This window comes from Cydia pomonella, chromosome 12 (genome assembly GCF_033807575.1).
Source record: "Cydia pomonella isolate Wapato2018A chromosome 12, ilCydPomo1, whole genome shotgun sequence".
In the NCBI taxonomy this organism is placed as follows: domain Eukaryota; kingdom Metazoa; phylum Arthropoda; class Insecta; order Lepidoptera; family Tortricidae; genus Cydia; species Cydia pomonella.
In genome coordinates this window covers 15,320,959-15,333,635 of record NC_084714.1, presented here as the reverse complement: position 1 = coordinate 15,333,635, position 12,677 = coordinate 15,320,959, and the positions used below count along the sequence as shown (strand labels likewise).

Genomic DNA, 12,677 nt, shown 5'->3' with positions numbered 1-12,677 from the left:
ATCTTATAAAATAGTAGAGAAAAACAGACTTTTTTCTAGTAGGTAATTTTGTATGATTATTGTTACTACTGAGGTCCATGATCATCAATATCATCATTGTCATCACTTTATCAGACATTATAAAGAGTACAACCTCACTCGTAGGAACATAAATATATGTACATGTAGATAAAAAAAAAACCGGCCAAGTGCGAGTCGGACTCGCCCACTGAGGCTTCCGTACTTTTTAGTATTTGTTGTTATAGTGGCAACAGAAATAGATCATGTATTTTGTGAAAATTTCAACTATCACGGTTCATGAGACACAGCCGTAATAAACGCATGGACATCGGGACAGGTATGGAACTCTAAAAACGGCTCCTTAATAGACAAGAATAGATAAATTGCGCCGTATAAAAGTTTAAGAAAATAAATACGTTTCATACATTTTAATTAAATAAACGTCATTTTCATGTATTTGCATCCCACGTCTTGTATTCAAAACAAGAACAAAGCCGTTAAACAAATACAAAGAACGATTAAGCACTGGTTATAATAAGCCACAAATAAAAAGACAAGACAAAAGAACAGTAACACCAGCCTAAGTAATACAGAAAGCTATAATATCCACTGCTTATGAAGAAATATTCTCAAAGGCCCCGCTTTATTCTTAATCCCGTGCAAAAACTGTCCTTTATATTGTACTTTATTGTGTTAACGCATGGAACAAGTCGCATAAAATAGATTATGGCGGTTTTTTCATGTTTTTGGGCGTTATTGGATGGCGTGTTTGTCGCTCTAATGTAAGGTAGTCTTGGGAGCCGTCAGCATAATAGCAGCTATTTTTGTAATTGTGGTTTTTTATCTATTCCAATATGAAAGAAGTTTTTGATTCGGCAGAAATCTTTCTACACCCTTTTAATATTTTTTTTAATACTACGTCCTGTCTGCCTGATGGTGAGCAGTCTCCGTAGCCTATGCACGCTTGCTACTCCGGAGGAGGAGGAGGAGGCGCATGTAGCGCGTTACCGACACTAACACTCCGCACCCTCATGCGGCAATCTTACTCACTGTAAATATATTTTATTGATTCATATTTTATGGGTAGGTACTGCCTGCGCTGAGCTTTAAAAGTTGGCAGTAATATCGTCTTAGAATACAAGTGTAACAGGGTCGGCAACGCGCAGGTAATTTATCTGGTTATTTGCCACTGACGTGGTATAAAAAAAGTACAGGTAAAAATCAAAAAAACTATAAAGTAAGAAAAAAAAAGTTTGTACGTAACCCTCAGTCGGCGAGACCGGCTAGCACTTGTATGGTTTTTTCTTCACTGAAAGTATAAAATATTTTCTCTACCATCATCATGGAAAACAAACAATAAAAAAAAACAATGAAAATAAAATGTAAGCGAAAACACAACAGCAGAATGCCTTAATAAAAGTAAACTTAACTGTAAGTAGGTTTCATAAAAGGAAAACAAATGTTTTCTCTCCCTGCAGATTTTTCTAGGGCAATCGGAAGCTGTCTGTGAGCGTTTCAAGTTTTTGCGTTTGCTAAATTATATAAAAATCATGCAGGGATCAGCAAACTTGGAAAGCAAACGCAGGTAATACGCTCCAATGATTTAGCGTCTCAAGTTTGGATTTCCTTGTTTGAGAACGTTTGTAACTTTAAGGAGATGCTAGGGCTTATAATATGTATTTTATAAAAGATGTATGTTGACAAGTCCTCGATTAAATTTAAGTAAGTGATAATAAGTTTGTATACGTGGGTCAAAAACATTCGAAAAAACCGCCATCTTTTCTGCGAACATTGCAATCGTTAACGATTTGGATACATTTTTCTAGGACTTATATCATACGAATTATAAAGAGTTACATGCCGATATGGATAAAGTGCGAAGGCTAGGCTCTGTTTATTTTATAATGTCCTCAGGAAAGTCGAATAACAATAACTCATATTACAAAGGTTTTTGACCCAAATGCATAACGCTCATAATACACGGTGTGACAGAAATAGTGAATCCGTTTAAGGGAATAATTATCAGATATCACGTTCTGATTAGGAAAATGTAGAAAAAAAAAATCTGTCGGTAAATTTTTTGGCCTTTGTATGGAGAATTGGCAGACTTGGACAACCTGCCCAATAGAAAAAAAAAACTCACGTCAAAAAATGTTTTCTTCTACATTTTCAATCCACAATCTCAAAGGATGACATAATCTACGTATATTTTTTATTATTTTGTTACTCGCGCCTTTGCCATTTTCGGGGTATCAGTGGCATCACGCGTCATATAATTTCCCGGACTAATTAGCTTTATTAAGCCCAAGATAACGTTTTGTAAAACCCGTCCTACCGCGATAACATAAGCGTACGAGCTCATTTGAGAATAACATCACATAGGTACATAACAGCGAATGGTTGAAGTCGTGTTTTCTTAAGATGTACCTTCATTTTTGTAATGCTGTTATAATGCAATACTCTTCTTCTACTTGTCGACTGTAATTTTTGAATCAAGATAGCATATACCAAACTATAATTTCGTTATTCTCATGTATGGGCTCCCAATTCAACTAAAATATTTATTTCGATACGCTGTAGTCAACCTAAAAAATGACCAATCACGTGCCGCCACGCTTGCATAGAAAATATTAAACGGGTGATAGTAGCGCGTTTATGTCTTTTGTACTACATACTCTATCTATTGAAATATATATACTTACCAATTTTCATTAATTATTAAGGTTTTACAGTAAAAAAGTATTATTTTAGATGATTCGTAGAAAAAATATTGTATATAATAGAGATATAATGAAGCTTTTCATTCTCGTACCTTATTTATGCAACTCAGTAAGCTTCGTTGCCTAAACACGGTACTGGACTGAAAAGCTATCTATTATATCATGATTGTATAAAATGCTATTATTGCACACCTCATATAGTTTACAAGACATGTACAGAATCAAATAATGACAATTGAATCTTAAATTATGTTAATGTGAAAGTTTGCATATTTCTTCTGGGATGATGCCCTTTAGCAGAACCATATTGCAACAAGGTTTTCAAAAAACTAGGCATGTAGATTTTTTTTAAATGGTCGTAGAATTTTGCTTAAGCACCGCAAATACTCGGCCATACTCAACGACTATGAGTTTGCGGCGTTTGCTCTTTCAACGTATCTCCCTTGCGATACAGAGAGGTAACGCCGTCAGTTTCATGGGGTGCATGCCGCAGGCCGATTTATTGGACGGGGTGTTCTCTTTGTTATTGCCTCTCCCTCTCTCTCTCTCTTTTTCCTTTCTTATTTTCTATACGTAATTTAATTTCTTACAAAAGTAAAATTTACCTTTTACTTTATACACGAGTTCCTAAGTTTACCTTTTCCTTCACAAATGTAATTTCATCTGGAAATTTCAAATACAAACACACCTTTTAATGGTAAAATTCCATACTAATCCAACAAAATCTTCTTAAATACCTAAAAAGTTTTGATACCATTTTACGCCTCCACTCTGAGTTGGGGTTTCGTAAAGTTTTTATGTGAAGATTAATTACAAAGGTAGATAAGGTATTCATATAAAAAAAACACCTTTGCTTTTCGTGTCTTAGTCCCACTGAAATATTAAAAAGTTTGTTTCATATTTCAACTTCAGACTTTCATGGCATTAATCGACACGTTACGTAAAACAAAAGGAGAATTCTGATAAACCAGGAAGTTTAATAATCAACAATTCATAAGACTTATAAGTGAAAGGTTGTGTTTCTGTTGAGTGCGACAACTCAACATTAAATTTTATTAATGAAAGTTAACAAATGACGCAAATTACACCATCACTAAAGTAAAACAAATCAAAGCAGATGAGGGTTTTCAATTAATCATTTCTCATGAAACCAAACCGCTTACAGACAATAACACCCCCTGTCGACTGAGCTTATGAAATACAATCAGAAACAATGGTTTCTCTTATCAGGGGTTATTATGTATCATACAATTACGTCGCGTGGAGACGTCTTCTTTGTCATGTTTGAACGCCTATTTACCCTTTATAATGGGTATCTGGGTTATCGTATTCCTTGCTTGCATTCAATAGCTCGACGTCAGTTCTGTCCTTCTTCCGGCCTCTTTGTATTGGTACGCAAACAGTGCGGTCTTGCAGAAATTTGCATATATCAATTTAACAGAAATAGAAAGGGATAAACGGGTCATACAAAGTACACAAACAAAAAAACCTTCCTGTTAATCGAGGTTACGATCCTTTAATTTATTTAGCTTTGAAGTTATCGGTAACTGTCGAAAACAGGTAAAACCGAATAAGGAAAGGACTTTTATGCCTTTATTATGTTTTCAATCTTAGAAGAAAACCAGATTATTTAAAATAAAAAAGATAAGAACCTACTTACGGGAAACGTTTCAGATGTGTATAACGGCCTTCAACCTTTTCAGATGTAGTTCTTAGAAAAACAACCAATGAATCTTTAAAACAAGTGCCCAAAAATGACAAAAATACATAAAACAGTGCGAACTTAAGAATCTCAAGATTGAACTAGAATTAAATAATGACGTTGAGGTGATAAGTGCTCTTCAAAATGGCTATGGTGATATCTCAAGCGACGAAAGCAGCGATTGGGGGGTTTTTGGCGCTAATGGTGTTGGGCGCTGTGCTAGTGGTGGGGGCTGCGTTTGGCTGGTTCGACCCTAGGAGAGAAGATGAGGATTCTCCGGCGAAGATCAGTGCGAGACTGCAGGGCAGAACATCTTTTGTCACGCATCGTGCTGTAAGTATTATTTGTTGAACTAAGTTTACAAACTTAACCTTTTGATCGCCAAGAACACCAAAAGTCGTCGTTACTAATAGTACCCACCGCGTCATTTACAACTAACTATAGGTGACCTGTGGTAACCTTCACACTTTTAAGTAAGGTTTACATTAACTTGCTTGCGTCCGGGACCTTAGCGTGTCAGGGACGTTTTTGTTTATAACGTAAAGTGTTCAAAGGGTAAAAGGGCGTTGGAATATGATTGAATTCTCTTAAAGAAGGTATTATGTACCACTAGATTCATGGTTGACATAGCATTACAGTATATACGAAATATGTGTCTAATGCATCATGCGCGGTCTTTGAAAAAAAAGTATACCTACAACATAATAATTACTTTTAATAATAATAAAAATATAGAAAGAAGAAGAAGAATTGTATTGTTTTGTGTTTTTATATTTTACTTTTATATACATATTGTAAAAAACCTAACGTAAGAGAAAAAATTAAATAAAGGGAATAAAAATATAATAATTCAGCCTATATACGTCCCACTGCTGGGCACAGGCCTCCTCTCATGTACGAGAGGGCTCGGGCTATAGTCCCCACGCTAGCCCAATGCGGATTGGGGACCTTCACATACACCTTTGAATTTTTTCGCAGATTTATGCAGGTTTCCTCACGATGTAATAATTAATTTTATACTCTACAATTTTAAATAAATGTAAACGTCATTGGATACATAAAAACCTTAATAATTTTGTAAACTTAGACCTTGAATATAGCTTCGAACCTAGACACGAAATTTTCTGTGACTTTTAGAACGCCATAATAAAGATACAAGATAAAACTCTTTATCTGACCCTAGTCAAAAAGTACAGCATCTCATTCATACATTTAAATTGTTACGAACGTTTCTATAAATAAAGTGGCGTCGAGGTGTGACCTATTGCGAGGCAGTCTAGTCGGCGGCTAAAAGCGATATATCATTTCTGCCAAAGATAAATGAATAGGCACTTATTTATGTGTGAATAAATATCACTATTATGTCAATTTGTATTAAATGTAGGTAGCATAATGCACAGATGATAACACAACCTAAATGATTATGATATTTTAAATACAACAATTGCTATTTTATTTAGGAACGTGTTTCTCTTGCTTTTTTACGAGATTTCTCGCCCAATATTCATAGAGTATTATATATTCAACGTTATTCAAGCTTGATTGTCTGAAATAAAACAAAATAATGTGAAACAACACCAACTGAAGCTAAAAATCTTCTCCTTTGTTGTCACTTCGTCTTTGAAAAACAGAAATGCATCATTTAAACCAGCATACGGCTTTGTGTGTGTCAAATTACACACTTCTTTTTCCGTCACGAACTCTAAACTACGAGCGAGTCTCACTTTAAAAGTAGTGAACCCTTTGAAATGCAGATCTTGTGAAAATAAAGTTGCAAACTATAAATAGTAATAAAAAATCTAGCACGGTTTTCCCAGCAGAAGCCACGCTAAGACGAGTGCTCAAGGAACGAAACAAATTCATGTTAGTTTATACCTCTAGTATCACGTGTCTCTTTTTTGCCCACACTTCATTTCCTTTTAGTCGCACCGCGAGAATTTATAGCTTATACTGTTGCTGGAAAAAAGGCAGTCTAGGAGATTTTCTGAAATAATTTCACCTTACTTCACTACAAAGAGAGAAATATGCGATAGTTTAAGAAGATCAATATTATGAAGCATTGGGTAATTAAATAGTCGCGTTCATGTATTTAGAGTACTTTTTTATTTAAGCACTTGTTGTAAGTAACGTCAAAAATGCAACGAAAAACTAAATTCTCTAGTTAGGATAGGTTTTATTTTTAAATAATAATAATAAAAAGAGAATAATAATAAACAATGAGAACTAGGTACCTCTAAGTTAAAATAGCGATTAAAAACGCTCAACGCTTAAAGTTAATCGAATACCTACTTACGTCACGAATAATTAAATAAATATCTGTATATTTTTGATGTCGAACAGGATATTGATTTTATATACGGTGTACGACTTTTACTCGCCTAACCATATTAGTTTAAAAAAGAACTATGACACCACAAAAATACATGCTCAAAAAGCACTTTGCACCTCACGATATTCCGAACGTGGTAAACGTTGTAAAGTTCTTTTTGCGTTCGTTATTTTCTCACTAAAATCTCTTTATTGCTCATGGCTAGGATATTCTCCTGACTGACAGCATAAACAACCAAAAGCAACGAGCCTGGCGGTCTAAAGCGATAAGTTTGCTGCCAAATAATAAACGTTGGCACATTGGCAAGGCATGCAACCCACTGGGATTATGTATTCTGAACATTGACGCTTAAAAATTCGGATGAAATTTTAGCCTGCCGCTGTCTAAAAATTTAACCAGCAATATGATAGCACAAGAGAAAAAGTATAATGGAAAATGATGGCCTCGGTATTAAGGTTATGAATTCAAAGTGGTGCTTTATTAGTTTTATTCCTTTGTCTATTTTTGTGCTTATACCTACATAGCTCATCAACCAATGAAATGTACAAAATATAGTTTTATAAAACTTTCTCGTTTGCATGGGCAATTTTATCGCTGTCTATTCTGGGCCTCGATATTACTGCGTAATTTAAAATTAGACGTATTTTTAATTATAAATGATTTGATTATCTATTTACCAGCATGTTCTACTCAATTTCACACTTTTGTATTCACGAATACGATTCAGATCTTAAGTTAAGACGTCTGAAATTATAAAGAAGATTAACTCACTGCACATTCAATTTAAACATTATCTTTTGTTTAAGTTTTGGCAGCTTAAGAATGAACCGAGCTAAGCTATACATTATATATTAATAACGATAGAGTGTGCTTGAAATTTTGATGACATCAAAGATTTTCTCAAAGAAAAATAAAATCGAGGTATTTGCGACACATTGCATGTATATTCAGGAATTTTTGCTTTTCCCACGGTGTATCCTATTCTTAGAAATAATTCAATATAATTTCAGTACCAATCATTAATTAAAAATAAAATATTTAATTGACAACTAAACCTATTTAAATTAGTTATTAATGTGCTGTGTTTAGTCCAGAACAAAGTTAATATTAATTTGCCACAATATATAACGTAAGCGTATAAATTATTATTAATTGAATTGAATTGAATTGAACTATTTATTTCAGGTAATATACCCATATATGTAAATTAGTTACAAATTTTCTTTAACGATAACGTTATTAATGATAACGTTAGGACTTTTAGATTGTAAAAGATAAAGCTTAAAAAAGCTCAATGAAAAAGTCTTTGCTCTCTGCTGTAATAAATCACCATTAAAAACTGATAATACCTGCTTAGTTCAGGTTAATTTTAGTCGAGTCAGTGGCACGTCAGCCTTTAAGAATTTATTAGAAGTTAAAAGTTTTCACTTTCGTGAACAATTTTCAAAGATTACTTATCTACGCCAAACTAGGATTAAGTAACAACTGAAATAAGAATGCGAATCTTAATTATTACAAAGAATATAAGATAAAAAATTTGAACTAAGTAAATGAAAAAGTATTGATCAATGTTAAAAATAAAATTGGCAAACATGAATCTGGATTTAAAAATACAATTATTATTTACTTATACCGGGTGTTTCCTGTAACAGGAGCAATAAATTAAACAGTAGGCTGTACTCCTCAAACTCATCAACATTTTTTCAGCAACTTTTTAAAATAATTTGTTTCGTTTTTATTACACATTGAAGTTAATTCTACGATGCAATGTATTGCGAATTTTGTAACGTTTAAAGCGTGACAAGCAACGTCAAACACACTGATGTCAGCGTACATACATTGAATATAATATTAAATTTGTATGAAAAACATAAAATCTAAAGATTTCATAATTTTTAAAAGTTGTTAATCAAAAGTTACATCGTTTTAGGAGTACAATATACGGTTGAAGTATTTGCTCATGTTACAGGAAACACCCGGTATATTATAGTACCTACTATGTTTATTGAATTACATATCAACTTGTTTCAGTTATCTACTTAAGCAGCAGCAAAATGAAGATGCAAATTTATATCAAAATCAAATTGAGCCTAGGTTTTGAATACAAATTATAAACTTCGTGAGTCCTGTTAATTAAAATACGCTTACACGAACGAGTTTTGCCCAGATTGCGGTCAGCATACAAATTTTACTTTTTAGGGTTCTACACGAAAGGAAACGCTTATTCCGCTTTACCTTATCTCTTTTATAATCTGTGCAATGCCTCGAGAGAAAATTCATGGAAGTTACTGTGTTTTAGTTAACATTGCAATTTGTTGAACATTATGCAAAAAAAGGCACAGAGTTACATCTATTATAAAAGTTGAAGAAGAAGAAGAGAAATCATTTATTAGCACAATAACATAACCTTTTGAAGGATTCACGGTTAGTCGACAGCTCAAATCAATATAAAAGGTAATCACGGTTCATATCCCGGACAATTTAAAGTCTAGTGACAACATAAGCCTATAAACTAACTAAAAATAACTACACAAAATTAAAAGTTGCTTACCATTTGGTCCGCACTCAGCTTGGTGTCACGGTATGAGCCACATGGCACGCTCCGCGACGCTAATTTTCAGTAGAATAGTGATTTCAAACGAACAGTGTAGTGGTAGGTTAAACAAGTGAGAGTTCTGTACAACGACAGGAATATGGGAATAGTCTTTACAAACAAAACTCTCACAAAGTTTTATTGTGCGTTATACTACTCATAGGCGAAAATTTAAAAGTATTATCTGCCATATTTAACGTTGCATGACAGCAGATTACAGTTGCCAATGAGAGAACTTTGGGATATGCTTAAGTCAATTTGTTACTTCATGATATAACGTAACTAGGCACACCCAGCAGCAAAAATGCATGGCCACATTATGAAAGAATACTATTCATAATTGTGTTCATGCAATATCGCAGCTTGCTAAACATTATAAGTAGGTACCCTATCCTACTAATATTTAAATGTGAAAGTCGCAGTCTGTCCGTCTGTTACCTACCACGTCACCGTTAAATCGCTGAAGCAATTTAGATGCGATGAAACTTTGTATGAAGATAGCTTAAGTCTCAGGCAAGAGATAAAATAGTTCATATCAACGAACTTATTTAATTGATTGAAAGATGATGAAAAAGCAGCTCAAACCAAAAGTGCTAATTCCACATAAATGAAGTCTTAGATAGACAGGATAGAAGATATATTTGTATAGTATTGGAATGGACAAAAAAATAAAATAATAATAATTCAGCCTATATACGTCCCACTGCTGGGCACAGGCCTCCTCTCATGCGTGAGAGGGCTTGGGTTATAGTCCCCATGCTAGCCCAATGCGGATTTGGGACTTCACATACCTACACCTTCGCAGATGTATGCAGGTTTCCTCACGATGTTTTCCTGCACAGAAAAGCTAGTGGTAAATATAATTTTTATATTACATAAAAAAACAAGATTGAAAAATATTGTCATTTTTTTCATATTCTTTAGGCCTCAAATTTTTTATCAAGTATCTTTTTTTTTTTTATTTACAGCGAAACCTAATTTCTAGACGTCACTATCTCAACAGCCGTGGAAAAAGGACAACTTAACACGAGCACAATCCATTTATATCGGATTTCGGTTAAGATATCCCTAAGCTCAAGATGCATTATCTTCGAGGAGGCCATTGAAAGCAGACCTTTCCCAAACTGACTAGCAGATCAATTGTACACTTTATACGTACACATTATATACAGTCAAAGGTTTTTATGATTTCAGTAATTGCTTCCCGTATATGCCTTGAGCCCGATTCAAAGGACCATGGGCACTTTTGTTTGAAGCCTGGTCTCAAAACCAACAGAAACAGAGTTCTAAGTCATTAAATAGATAGGTATTTCTATGTACTTCATTTCGTTCTATGGGCACTAACGGAATTCCATTGCAGAACTGGGGTATTTATATTTTAGTCTAATTGTCAACACCCTTATTACCTTAATTACTTGCTGCAGGGTAGAAGTTCGCGCACCGTTGCGAGTACGGCAAATCATTGGCCGCGCTCTTCCAGCGGTGGACTCTATTGCCTAGGTAATAAGGGTGACACATTTTGACTAAAATAGAAATATCTAAGCTCTGAAATGGAATTCCACTTAGTGTCCATAGAACGAAATAAAGTACATATAAATACCTATCTTAGGACTTAATTCTTAATCCTGTTGGTTTTGGACTATTTTGGTAAATAGTCTTTTAACAATTTGTTTTGAACTGTTTTTGATAGAACCTTGACGATTGTCTTGGTGATTGGTGTGCATCTCACGAACGACTTTTATTACGTTTCACATGGCCTAAATCAGCGTCACGATCTCGAAGGTCGTGTCAAAATAATATCAAAAACGTAACAAAAGGTTAGATCAGAATCGAGCGGGAGCTCGAAGTAAGGGATTACTACTCCATTTGATTAATGTTCCCATTTGTTTATTCAACAGTTGTCATTATGTGGCTTCCTTATTTGGGTACCTACAAAATTATATGTAGCTTAAAAGCTATTTCTTTTTTCAAATCTACATAATATATGTCTTTGCTACTTACCTAAATCAATGTTGTAGCTTGATTGGGATTAAAATATAGGTAAAGAAATAAAATGTATTTATTTCATTACCTTTCTTTCATTTCAAAATATAGTACTTTGACCTGCTCAAATTGGCATTTCCATTTAAAGTTGTACCAAATTTTTTAACACGAGCTTTTTCTATTTTTACTAAGAAAGAAAGTGTTTTTAATACAACCTTCTATGACCGTAACAAAACGGACAAAAAAACTTGTATGTAAAAGAGCTCGTGATTCAGAAAATACTTAAATCTAAAATGCAAGTTTTGGGTAGATACAACTTTAAAATATAAATGTCCAACTAGCAAATGATCTTAGTTAGGTTCTTCACATTTGAAAATAAATAAATGTCTAAACTTCATTAATTATATATTAATAGAGACAATTTATTCAAGCCAATTATTATCAAATATGAATTATGTACAATACCAATTATTGTAACATAAATTATACCAAAATCTTCATAATTCAAAAACGCGTGTATAAAAAGATCATTAACAGTAGAATACTAATAATTTATTTAAATCAGTGTGACTACTGATTTTAGTGTAACGGCTTTCGTGACTGACATCGTTAAGTTTCCTTTTGTGTATCACTCAGAACTGAACGTGGTTGTACGGTCCAAGATATAACGGGACGCGACTAATTTTAATCTACTTGAAACTTCGAGCAACACCGGCTTCCGACGCGTCGGAAGCTAGAAGTCCAAGCGAACCACCCTATGAGTTATTGAATTATCATATTACCAACATAATAACTATTTTCTATCATTCTAAGGTCAGAGTCTAACATACCATTGCAAAATTGGTTGTTAAGAGATCTATGCATCTACCTGCCCGTTGGTCAATTATAACAAATCATTTAGTTACGCTTCCATTTTATCACTCAAATACAACAGACTACACTTAGTTGCCGTAAGCGTTAGAAGGCATTATCTATAGTTAATATTTTTACATTTGTAGAAGGGACATATAAATGACAACTGGTGAATTATATATCTACTCGTATATTTATTAAATGCATGCCTGCATGTCTGACTAAACGACTCATCAAAGCAGAGCCGAAAGTACAAAGCTGCAAAGTTGAATTTTGCACAGTAGGTTACTTTTATAATATGTATTACTTTTATAACAAGAAAAATTTAGTCGTAGCACCTAAGGGGTTAAAATGTGGTTGAAGGTTGGTATAGGGTAAGGCATTTTTTAGGATACTAGACTTAAATCGACCGGGATATGAACCGTGATTACCTTTTCCATTGTTATTTTTTAGAATTCCGTAGTCAACTAGGAACCCGTATAATTTTGCCATGTTCGT

The 12,677-nt window shown here is 33.8% G+C and overlaps 1 protein-coding gene across 1 annotated transcript in view; it reads left to right on the top strand.

The window, feature by feature from the left end:
* The window catches only part of LOC133523711 (collagen alpha-1(I) chain-like), a 105,718-nt gene that overhangs the window by 17,714 nt on the left and 75,327 nt on the right, over positions 1-12,677 (top strand). The window contains exon 2 of the mRNA XM_061859395.1: positions 4,424-4,755. Coding sequence (XP_061715379.1) covers positions 4,567-4,755 — 189 coding nt within the window. The 5' untranslated portion in view covers positions 4,424-4,566. The remainder of the gene's footprint in view (positions 1-4,423; positions 4,756-12,677) is intronic.